Genomic DNA, 19,760 nt, shown 5'->3' on the forward strand with positions numbered 1-19,760 from the left:
TATAAAAAATGGATGATGTTACCGAAAAACTAATTCAATTTATAAAACCTTTCCAAAGAAAATGGATAATTGACACTCTTTCCTTAGATTAAATCATCAAAATAATGAAAACTTGGTATGAATTGATTAATGGTGATAGAAGAGCAAACAGGTCACCATCAATCATAGTCATTTTCATCTTCATTCATATATGACTTATAGCAGCTTCATTAAGAAATCATATTCAGCTTTAACTACTTCCTTTGTTTTTTTTAACAAACTGCAAACGGATATGATACCATCCAGAAATGGTCACTATTAGATACAGTTTACCAGAAATGGTCACTATTAGATACAGTTTAGCCATTGCTTTTAATACGACAGCAACTAATACTGGTTGCTTAAAAAGTGCATGCTATTGGCGAGTCAACATTATGTTGATGGAATATTTAGAGCCGTATAAATCGCATTATAATAGAGCAAATACCAAAATCGATCTTTAGCAATTATATGACTCTATGTCCCTTTACTTGGCCTATTTTGAAGTTGAAAAAGCTGAGCTACATTACTCACCAGCAAAATTCTAAGTTCTTCCATCATCAGTATTTACATTACATTACAAAAAAAGTTGATATTACATAGGAACGCCAAAGTTCAATATATATTTGAATTTTATTCATACATTATGACAAGCTGCATTAACAAAATAATAACGATGTTTACAAATTGAAGTTTAAAAAACAACATTTTGTAGAAATGAAGTCCTAAAAAATGACCATCAAATATGTTTCCAAATCAAGGCTAATTTATAGCATGCCAACTTTCAGTTTTATTACTTTTAAAATTTATGAAGATAATTTACCATTTTCTTGAATTTACTGATAATTACAGTTAACTTACAGAAAAGCATTAGAATATAAATTTTTACATCCATTTGAATATGAATTTTTAACAACCTTATAAAAAAAATTATACTGTAACTTTGAGACTTTCGAAATAGCTTTTTCATTATTTTTAATTTCTCCCAACTGCGGACTGCGAGAAAAAGGCGTTAATATACCGTAATCTGCTTTAGAGAAGTACTATTTAATCAGTAGTATTCTAGATCGTTTACCTATACTCCTTTCCAAACGATTTGGTTAAATTCCTAAAATGATCTAGCTCCTCCACTGTTTCGATCCCACCAAAACTAGTCCTATATTCGACCCTATTTATATACCCCTTGGCCAAATAATTGGATTAACTTAACAAGATTTACTTTAACTGTAGATTATTTTAACTATAGATTAAACTAATACTTAGTTTAACAAACTCTGCTATTTAAAAACTGCAACAGATGTGTTGTTGCATCAAGAGCAAACCTTTGGGCACTAAACTCAAGAAAATTTTATATCCCATAATTCACTGCAAAACGAACGAACAAAAGTTTCCAAGTGTTAAGTATGGTTGAGGTTAAAGATAAAAAAATTTACTGATTCTACGGTGATGCGAAAATTAGAGTGCAAGATATTGAGATTCTTCTATATACCTTCATATCATAATCCAACTCAATGCATTAAGACCACCAGTGAAACTATATAAACGTTAGAACCTTTCGAAGATATTTACTAAATGATTATGTAGATTATTCTAGAACTATTCATTTACTGATAGTAAGAAATAATTACACCACTCGAAAAATCTCTTTCTTTCGAAAGTGAATAGATGTCTTTTTACTGCCTTCTAAAAAAGATTTCTAAAAAAGAATGAAAGTGTAGAGTAAAGAAAATCAGCTTTTGCTAAATGTTGAAAACTTGAGAAATAACTTTGATGAAACATTCATCTGGATAAATGAAGGTGGGAACAATTAGCTCAGACCTTCAATGAAAAAAAGTCCTTAATAAAAAAAAACGTATAGTAGAAAGCCCCACTTGTTACAAAATTTGTCATTCATTTATGTGAAAAAATTTAAGTGTAATTTCTGTTTGGTATTTAAAATCTAAAAATCAAAAATACTGTCAAAGAAGTAATCAAAGTGCAAATTCTATTTAATAAATATCATTTATAAATATAAAAAATATACAAATGCATAAGTAACCTCTGTATTCAAAAAAAAAAAAAACCCTCATTTTTACCATTTAATTTTTTTAATCACAATAAACAAACAGCACAACAAAAGTAAAATTGGTTTGAATCTGTAAGAAATAATTTGAACTCAACTACAATTAATTTACTTATATTTAGATAGATAAAACTCTTCTTCTAAAAGAAAAAGGTCATTATTTACAACTTCTTTCAGTTCACACAGCTTTTTCTTTGTTTCGTCTTCAATTGTTCTTAAGTGCTGAACTCTTTTTTGAAGACTGGCATTTACAGCAGGAAAGTCATTCAAAATAAGGAACTCTTTGATATCAGAAATCAGTTTCATTAACGACTCACCTGCTCGAACCTATGAAAAAAGTATATCATACAATAACATTGTTTTTCCTAATATTTCTCATTCATTCAAAAAAACATACATTTTTCTCCGGCTAAAAACCTAAGAGAATTGTAATATAAAAATGAGATAACTTAATGAAGTTAAACAATCTATTGTAAAAACTTGCAATGTTAGATGCTCGCACATCAATTTCATAACCATCTTCAACAGCCTGTGTCAAACGAGCTACTTGTGTTTCTTCCTCTACCTAAATTTTTTATTGCATAATTTAAGTTGATGTAGCAACAAAAACTTAAAATGAAATACTTAAAAATATTGCTTTTTAACAAGAAAATGCAACAAAAAACAGGAGAATACTTTTGCTGCTTTGATTATCTCAACATAATTATCCAAAATAGATTTAATATCATCTTTCAGGCGCTTTGAGTATGATTTCAACAAAGCTTCACGATGACTCATGGCTTTTTTTTGTCACAAATTGATTTATATCCAATAGAACATGAAAAAATAACATGACAAAATAGAGATATTAAATTTTTTTTTTCAAATTTAATTTAAAGCTATTAATTGTGGAAAAAAAAAAAGCAAAACAGAAAAAACAACAAAAAGACTTAATCAATTTACAATATAAAAATATTTGAAATGTGTTAGAAAGTTTTGTCAATCATCTGATAAACAGCTTTATTTGTAAATTGTATTAGACTTATTTCAACCTTTTACACTTTCTTTTGACACATTTAAAAATATCCAATAAAAATATTATTTAGTATCTTCCAAATAGGGTTACAAAAAAATACTGACAAAAAAAAGTTATTTGGTATATTTAGCTACAGCAATCATGGTATATTAACTGACTACATGCACTTCAAAATATTACCTAAACTAGTAAACTTGAAAAATGCTTAAACTACCGACAATTTGAATGTTAAACAAAGAGTACTATTTCTAAATTCAATTGATAACAATGACAAAATTATTTTGAAGTTATGCAATAGATAATCTAATTGGCTTTAATAATTTCTGGGGCACCGATATTTTATCTGGTTCCACTAAGAGCTGTTTCAGAGCAAAAAAAGGAAAATAAAACTGACAATTGTTTTGTGAAAAACAATTCTTCAATTAAAAAATTGATCAGTAAAATAATATTTGACAATAGGACTATCAAATATTCCTTTACTAGTTAGCTGCTTTTTTCCAATGGTACTGATTGCTATCAAAATAAAAAATGAGCCAAACTAAAAAATGATACGAAGAAGTTAAACAAAGTTAAAACTGTAATAGATTTTAAGTATTTTAGAAGAGACTCAAAAACTCAAGCCATTTTAAAAACCTCAAGTCACCCATGCATTAACTAACACTCGTTCTGTACGTTCATTATAACCATAGATATTTCTAATGGGTTCAATATCGTGGTTTTCGCCTAAGGTAGGCATATTATTTTGGAAAAAAAAAAGAACAGCTAACCAGGAAAAACAGATACCTAGTTCACCTGAAGCGATTGTTATTCAAGTCAACATTCGAAGTATATTAGGTTACAATAGGTTTGCGAATTCGTAGAATCTAATACCGCTTTCGTTCTGCAAATAACATTTTTTTTCAAAAGCAAAGTTTGCTTCATGAATTTTTTTAAATTCATCAAATACAATTATTTTTCTAAAATTTATTTTTAAACAAATTAAAATAACATTTTGTATTTATCAAAGATATTAATAACATCATACTAAAAATATATCAAATTATTGATTGGAATTTATAAATTAATATCTATCATGATTTCATAAGCAAGTCCATGAGTTGTTTTGGTGCGGTTCCGCAATATACTACATCCTTTTAACCCAAGATTTGACCAGGACCCGAAGATGGTATAATATTAAATCAAAATATACCTAAAATTTATCTTAGAAAATCTTAATGATCCTTGTGTTACGAGTTGTTTTAGCTTAATGGAAGATTTTCTCTTTTCGTGAGATCTTATTTATATGTTGTTTGATAAGTTATATATTTGCATTATACCTTGGAATTCATGAACTATTCTCAAGAAATGTTTTTACTTTAACATGGGTTGTTTTAGCCGCCTAAATCGAAGAAGGTCAAAGTCAAAAAGGTAGCTGCTGCTCCATATCAGACAACATCGAAGCCAGCACCTAAGAAAATTGTAAATGTTCTTGTTGAAAAACGACCAAAGAATTTTGGAATAGGTAAGATTAGTTATATTTACAAATTATTGAATTGAATCAATTTATGTAGCTAAATTTCACAGAACAGTTTTCTTATTTTAAGGTGCTGATGTCCAACCAAAACGTGATCTAACAAGGTTTGTTCGCTGGCCTAAGTATGTGCGATTACAACGCCAGAAACAAATTTTGTACCAAAGATTGAAGGTTCCTCCTTCAATTAATCAGTTTACCCAGACTTTAGATCAACAAACAGGTAAGATGCAATTCCATTAATGAAAACCTTAAGGTTTTTATTTTGTCTTGTTTTTAGTGTTATTTATTTTCTTAAGTAACTATGAATAAATTGTATATGATATATTTATAATAATTTAACAGCAACTCAGTTGTTCAAGTTGTTGCATAAATATCGCCCAGAAACTAAGAAAGAAAAGAAAGTAAGGTTAACACAATTAGCTGAAAAGAAAGCTGCTGGTGCAACAGAAGCAAAAGGAAAAAAACCAATTACAATAAAATATGGAATCAACCACATAACCAATTTAGTTGAAAGCAAGAAAGCTGCATTAGTTGTGATTGCTCATGATGTTGATCCAATTGAGGTATTTTCCTTTTTTACTTCAATTGAGGTATTTTCCTTTTTGACGGCTGAGTATAGGCACAACGCTTGAGCGCCATCCATTTTCAGGGCTAGTTGAATAGTTTTTTAAATTCAAATTTTTATCTTTAAAAGATAAGAATTTTTTAAAAGTTTACTACTGTATTGTACGTATCTTTTAATAAAGCTTCACTTTTCCATAAACAATATAAAAATATCTTATACTTCTGTTATAGTTTTTATAATTTTTAAAAGTTTTTATCCGCATAGGACAATTTTTATCTTCAATGTTTATAAATTATATAATAGTTTAGATGTATTTGTTTTAAGTTACAAAATTAATATTCAATATAAATCAATATGATTTTACTTTGTGATAAAAATTGGTTTTACAATTCTTTGTTGATATTTTTATTAATTTGTTTACCTAATTTTTCTAATGCGTACATTTTACTTATTTGCTCATTCAAAGTCAGGAAAAATACTTGAGATTATTCAAAACGACAAGTTAATATTTTAATTTGTTGCTTTCGAATGAGCTAAGATGATTTTTAAAAACCTTGTGGTTCAAGAGACCCCTTTCCTCCTCCTGGGCCCAATAATCTAGGTTTGTTCCTTGACAAGTGAAGTGTAAATTCTGTGAAATTGTGATGTTCTATTTTGAAATTTTATGTTCAGAAATCAATTTTCTTTTACTGTAATTGTGTTTAGTTTACTATGACTTCTCTGCTGACTAAATTCTGTTTAAAATTCAGATTTTTTTGTATTCTGCTTGTAGATCAGTGTTTTAAACTATATATTAACCCTAAAATCCTGAATTACCTTAAATTTTTTCATTGACAATTTCTCAGCTATTAAAAGATACTAAAAATAACAATATAAATGACATATTTGTTTTGTTTTATATTTTAAGCAAAAAAAAAATTGAGTTTTAATATAAAATACATCAATCTCAATCAATGTTTAATTATCCAGAAAATAACAAAAAAGTAGTCCTCCCAAATTTGAACTCTGTCTAAATTTAAGTGACATAAAGCATTAGCCTGGAAAATATATAAAATTGTTTTTCAATTTTTGGCTTCTGCTTTAGTTTATTTTTTGGTAAAGCTCAAGTGTGAAATTTCTTTTTTTTTTCAATGTTGGAATTCCTTTTTTTAATTCTATAGATTGTTGTCTGGCTTCCAGCTCTTTGCCGTAAAATGGGAGTTCCATATTGCATTGTAAAAGGAAAAGCTAGGTAATTTGTGATTTCTATTTTACTTTTCTTGCTTTTTAATTGCAAATCAATGATGTGTTTACCTAATGAATATTTGCTATTTGAAAATATCATGTAAATAAAAACCAAAGGATTCTGAGATTTGCATCTTGATAGATGCTTCTATGTTATTTACAAGTTTGCTTGTTCAATATATATTGCAACCCTTATTTTTTCCTCAATAGGCTGGGTAAGCTAGTTCATAAAAAAACTGCCACTGCTATTGCCCTTACTACAACTCGTCCTGAGGATAAAGCATCCTTGGATAAGGTATCTGAAGCAGTAAAAACAAACTACAATGAAAGAGTAGATGAAATCAGAAGACACTGGGGTGGTGGTGTTATGGGCAGCAAGAGCCAGGCCAAAGTTGCTAAGTTAGAGCGTGTTAAAGCAAAAGAACTTCGTGTTTAAATAATAAATGGTGGAATATATAAGCTTTTTCTGTTTCATCTGTGTTAACTCCTTACACTGCTGGTTTCTTAACTTTAATAATTAGTTAATGAAGGGAAAAAAAAACAACTAAGTTTTTAGTTGCGCATAGTTAGCGAGATGAAAGTTACAAATTTATTCCTTTTAATTTTAGGCTCTCAATGATGTTTTCTTCTTAATAGTCTGACGATATTCTGAGTTGAATTTGTTAAATTAAATAACAACTTAGGTACACCCTCGTGTAAATTATTCTTAAGTGATTACTCTTTAATGATTAGTACAAAAGAAAAAATGAACGTCTAACAGCGGGGCTTTAAGGTTGGTCTACACCAAAAGTTACAATTGAGGTTAAAAACAAATATTGAACGTCTAAGATATCTAAAGTTGCATTATTTAGCAGAAATAGAATTTTTGCAAAACGTATTAAATGGGAATTCTACTTTATTACAAATATCAGTTCAAGTCCCTCTCGGGTGATTTAAGGCATGTCTCGTTTTTATGAGTGTTCGGTTGCACCACCAAACATTTCTTTTGAGCATAACTTTTTTTGGCAAACAATTCACTAAAATGAACATTACCAGGCAAAAGCTGTTAAAAATTAAAATATTAATTTTTTACGACGTTATGGGTTATGACGGATTTTGTCTTTTCTGAAAAAGGAGAATATCTTTAAAAATTAACAAAATGATCTCTATGCACATCTATTCCAGTAATGTCCAATCTAGTACACTTCGATAATTGTTATTATCCACTTGTACAATTAGTGATTGATGGTACGATCAGAAAATCCGACGTTTTTTATAATCTTCCGGCGTCGTCCCTAACACTACTAAAAGAAGCAATCATCGTTAACGGCACTTAGAGCAATAAAGTCGATAAGAATAATTAAGATTTTTTTTGTCGGGTGAAACCATGTGACCAAATTTACATTTTATTAGACATGATGTTTTAGATTTTTAAATATTTTGCAGCTGTTTCAAGCAAAACAAAAATTATTTTCTAGTTTGAAAGTTTTACATGAAAATATGTTAAACCAGTTGTCTTGTTGCTATGTTTATCTTTTTGTTATTGGTTTTTACTTGAAAATGAATTTAATGTTTCACCTAATCTTTTCTAATTTTTATGATTCATTTTCTGTGTAATATACTTGGTATATGTAGGAAGTACATACATGCATACATACATACATACATACATACATACATACATACATACATACATACATACATACATACATACATACATACATACATACATACATACATACATACATACATACATACATTCATACATACATCTAAGTTGTTAATTTTTCAATTACTACTACAAGTTTTGTGAAATTTTCATTTTTCAGCAAATGTAATAATGATAAAAAACAAGACAAGTTTTGAAAGTACAAGGAAAAGTTGCAAAATCCAAATGTTTTTCATCAACTATTTGTCTTTAGTCAACCTTGAAGCTTTTATTGGTGGTGGTCTAAGTAAAACCTATACAAGTATAAAAGAGAAATTTTTTAAATTTCTTCCTTGAATTCCATTACATTTTTTTTTTTTCATTATATGATAATTACATTATAATGTGTATAAAATACAAGGTGCTGGATTAATATTGACAATTTTTTAATCCTTGTTTCTCATATGACAATTAACAATAAATATTAAGAACTCTTCAAAATGCAATATATGGGAATGAGATCATAGTGTTAAGCAGATTGTTTCATCGCAAAGGTAAGAAATGATAATGTTAAATACTAATTAATCTTTTTTTTTTTTTACCGATAATTGATCACTTTAAATAATTGTATTAAATCTCACAATAGGGTTTTGCTAAATTTCATTCTTGCATCCAGCTTCTCTATTGTTAATTTTTAGAAAATACTTTGGAAAACTTTTGTAAGTTGATAAAGGCTGATATATCCAAGGTTATATAAAGCATATGGTGGATCAGACTGATGGCAGGGCCAGTAAACCTAATTTTAATGCAATTTAAGAGACAATCTTTAACTGTATTTTGTTTTAGAAAGAAAATATTTTACTACCTTATGTTTATCTATAAGTTTTTATTTCCTAAACTCAAGTAAGTTATTATCTCCTGATTTGTTTGAGTCAAATGTTAAGATGTAGCCTGTGCTTGGGGTAATGAAAAGTGAAAAGATAAAATTATCAGGAAAAATATACACCAGCGTCAACCTTTAGCCTTTTTGTATTATAGGCAAGTGACAAATACCCTTTAAAAAGTCAAAAGACTTTTAGGGGGTATTTTACTACATTTTTCCTATTTCTACCATGCAAATTTTCAATTTCGCAAAAAAAAAAAAGTGTACAAAGTTGAATAGGTTTGGAACATTTAAATTTGAACCTAAGAACATAGCTAAACTCTATAAGTGTTTTTATATGGAAGCTAAAATTTTAGGAGGCCTAAAAGAAATTCATCATTCTCAAAAAAAGAGGTATGAAAATTTTTCAGTGCCAGTTTCTTCATATTAGTATCAAAGAAAGATCTAGTAAATTGTCCTATTTTTTCCTTTAAAAAAAATTTGGTTGAACCAATAAAGGCATTTCTGAGCAGTATTCTCAAAAAGGATGCAATATTTTGGAACCTCAAGTTCAGTAAGAACTTACACTTTAAATAGGTAAATATAATCATTTATATTTAATAAAAATAAAGTACTATTTTTTGTTAAATATGAATGTATAGATTTGATAGATGTATATTTTTATCTATTATCGGCTGTTTCCATAAAAACAATATCGGCCTTTGATAACGGTATATTTAACGTCTAGCTCTTAATGTAGGTATGTGCGTATCTGCGATTTACGGCACCGATTTTAAAGATAAAATCTGTGACCATTTTTTCACCGCGTGCTCGAGGTAGGTGTCGTATGGATGGATTTTTCTCGTCTTTTTTTTAGAATTTTATATTGACTTAGATAATATTTTAAAAGTAGAGTGCTGTAAGTTTACTGCAATTTATTTTTTTTTTGCACTAACTAACTTTTTTAGTGATTTCATTGCTATTGAAAACTTCATTCCTTTTCTGGAAGTGAATTGACATTGAAGGGATGATGGGTTTTTTTTCTAACTTTTGAATCAATTTTATATATCTATTTTCTATGTACCTGCCAAATTTCATTAAAAAATAATGACACGCTCATATTCTATTTTTGCACGCAGTAAAGGTACCAAATATTCTTCTGTTGTAGAGGTTAGGGGGGGGAGGGGATTCACAATTATGAGCATTTTGTGTATTTGACTTTTTTATTCATTAAAAAATTGTTTTTTTTAGAAAAATGAAACGTTATTTAAAATATTGGTGATTTTTTAAAGTAATCAAAACGTGATTTACACACAAACACACACAAAAAAAACCATATTCTGTTATAAGTTGAATAAAAATATAACCGAGGCAAAGTAATGCGCTATAAACTAAACAATGAAGTTCAATTATAAAACCACCGTAAGCCGAACGCTAATTTTTTAGGTTGGTTACAGTTTTCTTAAGCATTCCTTATAATGAATTTTTGTCACTTAAATGGGCATAACTTTTAGTAGAATCATTAGTTTTTTATGAAATTTTCACCATCGTAATACTGATTTAAAGCTCTTTACAAAGATGTATAATAATTAAATATTTGAATAGTTTAAAAATTTTGCACACATACCTACTTAATGAGATCAATCCCGCGAGGTGAAAACACGTCACACGCGTTTAAACAAAAATAACACGAAAATAAAACGAAAATTTCTCAGACTGGCCTTAAGTCACCCGAGCTATTAGCAGCATCTAGTTACCAGTTTCACAATGGTTTTCCTTTGTTTTCTTTTTTTCTTATAACTTTTATATTGGTGCAAACAGTTCACAAATTGCACTGCTAACCAAATAAGCCAACAGATTTCTTGTAAACATTTGCGGTTGATCCATTTATGACTACTAAAGCTCATCCAAAGATACTAACTAGATGTCTAACTTCACAAAATTCCGCAAAATAAAGCAAGTTTATTAAATTTCTATTGGCGGTAGCCGTTTTATTTTAACTGACAATTCATTTTTGTTTTGCTTTGATCCATGCGTTATTTCTAGCTGGCAAATAATTTGTTTCACCGCGGAAGCGCGAGTTAGATATCTAGTTAATATATCATTGAGCTCATCACATTAATTGTGAGTTAGCACTCTAAAAGTTTTTGCAATTTCATGCAGCGGTTACTTAATATCTAGGTAAATCGGCAAGGTAATGTGGTTGATTTTGTCAGCAATAAATATGCAGCCTGAAGTTCAAACTCTTGACTGAATACTTGTTATTCTGCTTTCTAATTAGTATTTTAACCACATGTAATAAGTCCTACTCAAAACTGGTCTCTAAATTAAACTATCTTGATTGAAAAGCTTGAAAAAAAAGTCCTTTTGCTATTAAATGACAAAATATCGATTATGATTACCCTATCTCTTTTGTGTAACAATAGTTAAAAATTATAAGTTCTAGCCATGTTTTTCCGATTTTTTTTTATTATTATTGTTGTAGTTATTTATTATCTAAAATGCAATTAAGATCTTTTTTTTTTTTGGTGTCTAGAAGCTGTTAGAAGTTTTATGAAAAGATAGATTTACCAGGGAAAATTAACTGAGACCAACTCCAGCTCTTCATCTGCTGAACATTATTAGCTACTTTATGGCCTTCGCTTCCATCTATTAGATTTTTGATTGCTCGTTAAGTTTCTTTTGAAGCATTTATTAAAATCTTATTTTCTTAGGAGCAAGTTCTATAGGTTGCTTCAGATTTTTTGGATAGTTTTATTTTAGATCTACTAAGTTTAAAACTATAAATCTGGTTGGATAAGTTTTTATGGAACTTCTGAATACTGGATTTGTTTTTAATGGTTTTAATTTCTTAAAAAATCAAGGCAAAAAAGCAAAAAACACAAAATGGAGGCATAATGATCGTGTTTTATTTCTATTTTTCATACCATACTGTAATCTTATCAAATTTTTGAATGATTAGCGGTGTATCAACTTAAGATTCTCTTTAGCGTTGTATCAACGCACGATTTTTTTCTGTAAAAAGTTCAGTTTGCAAGGACGTAGCATTTTTAATCTCTTGCAACATTAAGTTTCTATTAGTTTTTTATCTATAGAAAAGAGCTGTAACATTTCGTTCTCTATAAAATGAATTTCTCCAGGTATAATCAAAGAATGAATAGGAGGACCGAGGTTTATTTTGCTGACTTCATCCATCGTGCCAAATGTTATTTTCTGATCTTCCCATCCAACTCGCGCCAATGCCACGCAAAGACTGTCCCCATTTAATACTAAAACAATAAAGAAATATTTAAATGACTTTTTGTTTGGTAAAGTATTTGTTGAAACGTTTAAGAAACTTTAATTGCTGACCTTGCTCTTTTTCTTTCGCGATCTTTTTTTCTGCAATCTCAAGCAGTTGTTTAATAGCGTCATTAGCAGTTAGATAACGTGGTGGTTCAAATATATTACGACCACTTGACGAGAAAAAAAAAAAAAGTTTTTTTCAATAACTAAGGAATAAAAAAAAAAAGTTTTTTTCAATAACTAAGGAATTCACATTTATACTCCCTCTTTAATGAATATTTAACTGTCTTTTGAGCGTTTGCTGGATACGCTTAGAAAAAAAAAACTGTAAAAATCATTTCAATTAAAAAATGTACCGCATCATGTTTTCAATGCTTTGTTCTTTGACCTTTATATCTGAACAAACGAAAAGAATTATAAGATTGAATAAAAAAAAAATACTGAAAAGAAAAAAAAAATTGATAAAATAATCATTTTCCCATTTTAATGGCTACAGCATTTGTTAACCATAAAAAGTGGGGAAAGCTGCTTTTTTTTCGTTTCCATTTAAACTAAAATATGAAAGTAGCAAATACTTAGATACAGGCTCGATTGAGTAATTAGTTTCTTACCAGCTATTTTCATTTCCTAATATACCACATTAAAATAAATAAGCTCGGTATATATTTTACTAATTATACTGTATACCGAGAGTACCTTGTATGCCGTGTAATTAGTTTACTGCCATCACTACTCATGTTTGTTTAAGTAAGGGCCTGTTTATATGGAAAGCGGGCTAGCTCGGCAAATGAGGCACAAACAAACTAGCCCGGATCGCTATCCGGGCCAGCTCGTTTATTCATATAAACGCAAAATAAAATTAAGTTAAAATATTGATGACGTCGGGATCTCGGTAAACGGGCTGGCTCGGCAAACGAGCCAGCCCGCTTGCCATATAAACAGGCCCTAAATCACATGGAAAAAAAAACTTTTTTTTTAAAGACATTTTTTTGCATTAAAAAAAAAAAAGGCAACAAAATTACCCAGAAGACATAGCGTGTGCAACTTTCTTTCTTTGTTAGCAACAATTTTGTCATAAAAGCTATCAGGTTTCCAATCATCTTGCCACATCACTATAGAAACCGTTTCACCAAAATTATAAAGCTAAACAAAAAACAAACCCTTAGAATTTTTTTTTTTACCAGTTATGAGGGGAAAAAAAAACTGCAAGAAGATGTGATCATATCAAAAGATCAGAAATGAGAATTCATTAGCCACATAAAGTAATAAAAACAACTAAAAAATGTTACAAAAATCAAATTTGTTAAAAAACTGTTTTGGTACGAAATTTAATAGTAAATTATAATTAACTTTTTAACTAGTCAAATAGCTAGGAGTCGAATTGTAAGCTCAGAAATAAAACAGTGAAGAATTGTATAATTTATAGGAAGATGTAAAAATTTAGATAACCATCAACATTAAAAGAAAAAATTACCTGCAAACCACAGCAACCAACAGCATTAAGAATAGAAGCATTATGGATGACCTTGTAGTTAATATTCCTTTTTGTTGCACGAATTATTAAATCAGTATGCGTAGTAGCTCTTTGAAAATAAAAATAAAAATAAAAAGAATTGAGAAAGGCATTTTGTAAACAAGTTTCTAGATTGCGCACGAAGTAGTTGAAATCGTTTGAAAAAAAAAGGCTGACGAGAAAACTTTTTTTGTTGCAGTATTTTCCAAGCCCCTCAAAATATTTTTTAAAAAAACCTTTAAAGAAAAAAAAGTTATTTTAACAAATTTCTGTCAACAAAAAATTAATACATTTTAAAAGGATCAAATGTAAAACATGCTCTTCTTTTCAATGAAAATGTTCTTTGAAATTCTAATTAAAAAAAGGGCATTTATATATTTTATTTAATTGAATGTGCATTTCAGCAAACAAACAAAAAAACATGTATTTTTTAAAAAATGTTAAGTATTTGAGATGAATAAGGCTATATAACACTGTTGATGTAAACATCAGTATCTTTGAAGTCAACAATTTAAAAAAATTCCTTTGACAATTAGTCTTAGAAAATATTTAACACCAGATAAGATGTTGATTAAATCAAGTAAAAACAACTTGATTTGATTGTTGGTTTCAGATCTCATAAAAGCATTGAATTTTCTTCCAAACATTTGAGAACCTTTTCACATTAACATTAGCAATCAAGAAAGTTTCAAATAAAATCAATAATTGCAGATTCAAACTCAGCCATTAATTGTTGTAGGATCAAACTGTAGATCAACGTTTTGATTTTCGATCTTTATATTTTGAAACAATATCGCCTTAATCAAGTTTCTAGATTGATAAAACTTAAAAAATTGAAATAATTAATAAGAAAATTTTAAAAAGAAACAATTTCAGCAGAGCATCATGCATTTTGTGCACCCCTCCTAGCTACATAGCATTCCTTAAAGTAATGCAACAGCTTGCATTGCCATATTTTCCAGACTAAGGTGACAAAAATTACCCTAGAAAATTAAAATCTTTGTAGATCCCAATTTTTCTTAAAAAAGTTTCTTAAGAAATAATTCTGGATGCAAAATAAATTGATAAAAATACTTGGTGCAGTAATATCTCTCGAATGCAATATGAGATTCCATTTGAAAAAGAATAAAACAATCTTTCTGATCCATATGATTTTTCTAGTGTTAGGATTCCTATCCTTACTAGAAACCAAAGTATTTGAGACCATTGTATTTAAGAAAAATAAGGTTTTCCTCATATATTTCAACTCAAACAACATAACTTTAATGCTTCTGACAAGCATTTAGTAGTTATTTTGTTATAGAATCAGACTCTTCAAACCATAGCTACCCCAAGTGTGAAGTTTCAAAGAATGATATGCAAGTGATACCTGCCAGGTGCTCCTCAATATTTCATATTGAGGAGCACCTGCCAGGTATTTTAAGATTGTTGAATTAATAATTTGAATAATCTTATAGCTAGACAGGAATTACAAACCCATGGATAAGAACAGTGAAAATCTAGAACAATATAAAAAAGCTTGTAGAGTTTGTTAAGAAAAGGTAAACTCTGCTGCTCCATTTTGAAATTGTTAACCAACTTATTTTAAACTAACCAGATGAATTTAAGAAGTCATTAGGAAATGGCTAAATACAAACTTTCACATTAATGACAATACATGTTTCATTAAAAAAAAAAAAAGAAATTTCGAAAAAATAATTGATTCCTTATTAGATGATTTTTATTTTTGATTTAATACATCAAGATGATCAACACAGATCTACCGCTATAAAGATCTGAGACATCTTTTTTCTCTTGCTATTCTTTCCTCTAAAGTGTGTAGCATATAAAAATGTTCTTTTGCAGATTCTTTAACTATATAACACTTATAATCAAATTATATATTCTTAGTTAGTTATTATTCTGATCCTTCTATTCCCTTTATTTGTGAAAGTAGTTTTGTAGCTCTATTATTGCAAGCTCATTGATTCTTTAAAATCTACACTAATGTGAACCAATGAGATTGTAATAAAATTCTAATCAGTGTCATTGACAGGATTTCATAGTCTAAAATATAATAAAGAAAAATAAGACTTGTCAAATTTCATAAAAACTATAGAAATTGGTACAGCAATAATGAGTAGCACTCTAAAAAACAAATTTTTTTGAAAACTGAATGTTTAAACAAATCTAAATTGAAAAAAGACTATTTTCTATTTAGTGCACTATGTGAATTCCAAAATCAATCTTATCAAGTTGTAGCTTAATAGTAACATTTAAGATCAATTATCACTTATTGCTATCAAGCTTCATATGCTAAACAGATTTATGAAACAGATTTGGAATTACAAATACAAACTCAAAAAGTAGATAAGAGCAATGCTGGCCTACTAAAACAAAGCAGTTACATAGAACTTATGTTAAGTGCAATAAAAGTACAATAGCATTATAAAAAAACTTTTGCAATGTCATGTTAAATATCATCGACCACTCCTTTAAATTTCTTCCAATTACTAAGGTAAATTTAGTCTATACTTTAATCATTGGTTAGTTTGAAATACTTTAATCATTGGTTAGTTTGAAATATTTTAATCATTGGTTAGTTTGAAATACTTTAATCATTGGTTAGTTTGAAAGACTTTAATCATTGGTTAGTTTGAAATACTTTAATCATTGGTTAGTTTGAAATACCTCACAATGTAACTGTTAATGCTGAAAGAAATTTACCTTTTTTCTTTTTTAGTTATAACATGGTTGAAATGAATCAAAAATTGCTAGACAGAATTTACATTATATTATATTGTAAAATTTTTGATTCTTTGCATAAACTGGTTGCCATTTCAAAGTTCTATGAAAATTAAAATATTTGTTTTAAGAACATACCTGTTAAAGAGAACCTATTTAGAAAGAGCAAAACTCTGAGCCAAAAGAATTTTAGAATAACTATAATTAGAAATCAACCAATGACTTACCTACCCAAAAGGATCCCCAACAACAAGAAATGCAACATCCTTTCCCTCTGCTTCATCAAGAATTTCATCTATAAAAAACCTAATAACTAAAAATATTATAAGAGAATTTAACAAAAATAATGAAATAATGTTAAAAATAAGCCTAAGACATCTTTTTAAAAAAGTTTTTAGTAAACCTTTTTGTGCAAAGTAATGTTGTCATGTTTTTTTTTCTCAAGTAAAGTTTATCTTTTGTGTGAATTTAAAAAAAAAATTATTAAAATTATTTGCTACCAGTGGACTCAAAGTTTGGGAAATAAAATCATAAACTACGAATTTATGATGAGTCAGGAAAGTCATTGTGAAATCTCCAGCTGTAAGGAATAACACTATCCTCATTAACTAGTTTTCTGTATAACTTTCAACTTATACAAAAAATTCTCAATTGGAATTCCCTCACAGACTTTTTCAATATCTGCCTAATTCATTGTTTCATTTTTGCGAAGAATACAATTTGTAAGATGACCGACATTTTTTGCAATTAAAAAAAGGTCAAACAAATTTTTAAAAAAATGTATTATATTGCAAATAAAAGAAACATTTGATTACAACAATAATATGCTAATTTTGTTTAAATTAAGACAATAAAAAAATATTTTCTGGAAATGTTATTTTGTTATATTTTTAATAAAATGAAACCAAAAAAAGGCCTGCAATAAAAACATAATGTAATAAATTTTAAAGCTTGTTTATAAGATCTTGATAAACTATGCAACAAAGTTAAATTGTTTGCAATTGTTAGTAGCTATGACACCAATTAGTAAACCAACAAAATATGATACTTTTCAAACAAGGAAACCATATCTTACAATTACAAATGAAAAATTAAGACCCAAATATTCAAGCTTAAAATGATTTAGCAGTCTGTATTTGAAAACTCTATTTTTATCTTATTTTTAATAACTTTTAAAAATAAATCAGTGTGCTTTATGAAATAACTAAACTTATAAATTAAACTAAAATATGTAAGTTTAAAGAACTTTGGAAAATATATATATATACCTGCGCCCTGCTCAACTAGATTGCGATCAGCAAGAGTTACTTCTCTTCCATAAAAACACTCCTGTAAACAAGATCATTAACACTTTATATAAAATGTTTAACAAAGTAATTATCAATAACATGCAAATATTTAAATATATACAACATTGTTACCAAGTAGAAAAAAGATAATCTGCAAGTAAAAACAAATCAAGAAGGTACACAGTTTTTTAAAGTAATATAATGAAGAGAGACAAATCAAACCCTAAAACTGTTAATTATAGGAATTATATTTTGTCTTTTCATTACATTAAATATGTTTTTAAGATTTAAACTTTTGACTTACGAGTTCTTCTTTTCCACCTTTTAGAATTGATGTGTATGCCTCAAGGAAAACCTTGTGGGCATTCTTTATTACTTCCAAACCTTTTACAGTGATATCTTTTGCATCGCCCAAACCAAGACCAATTAAATATAACATTTTGAAATATCAGTACAATTAAACTATTAAAAACAAAAATTAAAATTAAACAGTGGTGAGAATAAATTCACTTATAGATTAAAAGAGCACCTGTGAAAACCTCGTAAATAATTGCGTATTTGCTGTTGATAAACAAATGCAATAAGGCAAAAAAAAAAAAAAAATTAATTAGGTAAAAAAAACTAGACTTAGTTCATAACTTGAGTGGAATATCTGAATTTATCATGTGGCTAATAGGATATTGAAAATTCCACGTGATATTTAATTAATTGTACCAGGTTATTCCGACCGGCTCTCGAGGATGAAAATGATGGTCACTAAAATGCCTTAAACAACATGCTATTCGTGAGACTGGTGAAATAAACAAAATTTTTGAGAAATATGTTTGATAAATTGAATACATGATACTTCAACATGTTTAAACTATGAACTAATTTTATATCTACAAATTTGTTCAAGAATTACCTGGGCCATGGTTTTTAGTAAAATTTTCATATACCTGGTAATAAAAAAATCTAATTTTTAAAAAAATTATCTTTGACTGATGCAGTAATAGAAATAATGATAATAATAAATACATCATAGTAACGTTCCTAATTTAGGTAGAATGTCTTCAAATCCCATCCCTTCATTTTCAAATTTTTAACTCTGCAGAGTCCACAGTAAATAGATTAGGGGTCTTAACAGCGTCTGATCACCGAACATCATAGGCTTAGAACGCGCTGGGGCTTGGGGGCTTGAGCCCCATCCGGAAATTTGTCGGGGAAACACATCAAGCTTTCAAAAATTTTTAAAAAATAAAAACCATAATATACTTAAACATTAACAAATATAACAATTTAAAACGATTGTAATATTTCCGCAAATACCAATGGTGATTTTCAAAAGTTTATATTTTTTTTCGAATTTCAGAAATTCCACGCTTCTGATGAGTTTGAGACTCATTTGAGATCGGTAAAAACGTAATAAAAAGCAAATTAACGGAACTACATAAACTAAAGAGTTGTGTAAGTTAAACGTTCGTTTAGTATTTTTTTTCTTTGATAAATTTGGCAGTATTATTTGTATTAATTATTTAAAAGTTTTGAATTAAAAATCATTTGAATTAAAAAAATGTAAGTTTTTGAAGAAATTTTTTAATTGTTCAATGGTATATTGACTTTTAAGTAATAAGTTGTACGATGTTGTAGAATGAAGAAGATTAGTGAATACCTTTCAAAAAAAGAAAATCTAATTGAAGCAGTTGCATTATTTTCTGAATCTCAAAATGCTAATAACTTCCAAGATAATACTCATGAAAGTTTATCATTTGTTCAGTCAGATGATGCAACTGATTCAACCGCTGTTGCTGAGTCGTCATCTTTTACAGAGGAGCCTAGACCTTGTTGTTCAAGACAGTCATCTTTTCCATCAAAAAAGGGAAGAAAATTTAAACAAAGCTGGAATGAAAGCCATAAATCGGTTTTACATGACTGCCAGAAAGAAAAAGTTTTTTGTTCTACCTGCATCAAAGCTACCTAAATGAAAATGCCTTTACCTCGTAGTTCAAGAGAAAAAGATTTGTAGGGAGCTTTTATTTTAAACGGATTTTCTAATTGGAAGAAAGTGTCATAAAATTTTGGTT

At 28.3% G+C, this 19,760-nt stretch overlaps 3 protein-coding genes across 3 annotated transcripts; 1 reads left to right on the plus strand and 2 right to left on the minus strand.

Moving 5' to 3' along the window:
- Positions 1–2,086: 2,086 nt before the first annotated feature.
- On the minus strand, positions 2,087–3,941 carry LOC145181191 (mediator of RNA polymerase II transcription subunit 22-like). Its single transcript, XM_090072278.1, has 4 exons — positions 3,879–3,941; positions 2,756–2,859; positions 2,565–2,645; positions 2,087–2,407 (listed from the first exon to the last, which is right to left on the minus strand). Exons 2-4 carry the CDS (start codon positions 2,855–2,857, stop codon positions 2,189–2,191), a joined length of 402 nt encoding a protein of 133 aa, XP_089928404.1. The 5' UTR covers positions 2,858–2,859; positions 3,879–3,941; the 3' UTR covers positions 2,087–2,188.
- Positions 3,942–4,131: 190 nt separating this feature from the next.
- LOC145181102 (large ribosomal subunit protein eL8-like) lies at positions 4,132–6,856 on the plus strand. The gene is made up of 6 exons (XM_080056106.2): positions 4,132–4,260; positions 4,470–4,596; positions 4,679–4,828; positions 4,951–5,171; positions 6,334–6,404; positions 6,608–6,856. Exons 1-6 carry the CDS (start codon positions 4,258–4,260, stop codon positions 6,831–6,833), a joined length of 798 nt encoding a protein of 265 aa, XP_079912232.2. The 5' UTR covers positions 4,132–4,257; the 3' UTR covers positions 6,834–6,856.
- Positions 6,857–11,777: 4,921 nt separating this feature from the next.
- Positions 11,778–18,448, minus strand: LOC145181124 (diphthine methyl ester synthase-like). Its single transcript, XM_090072175.1, has 8 exons — positions 18,002–18,448; positions 17,677–17,737; positions 16,640–16,703; positions 13,646–13,754; positions 13,194–13,314; positions 12,528–12,567; positions 12,238–12,341; positions 11,778–12,155 (listed from the first exon to the last, which is right to left on the minus strand). The coding sequence occupies exons 1-8, from the start codon at positions 18,134–18,136 to the stop codon at positions 11,953–11,955; spliced, it is 837 nt and encodes a 278-aa protein (XP_089928301.1). The 5' UTR covers positions 18,137–18,448; the 3' UTR covers positions 11,778–11,952.
- Between the last annotated feature and the right edge of the window lie 1,312 nt (positions 18,449–19,760).

This window comes from Hydra viridissima, unplaced genomic scaffold (assembly GCF_058129835.1).
Source record: "Hydra viridissima isolate aposymbiotic clone 2 unplaced genomic scaffold, HvirCarnegie_v1 scaffold_14, whole genome shotgun sequence".
In the NCBI taxonomy this organism is placed as follows: Eukaryota; Metazoa; Cnidaria; class Hydrozoa; order Anthoathecata; family Hydridae; genus Hydra; species Hydra viridissima.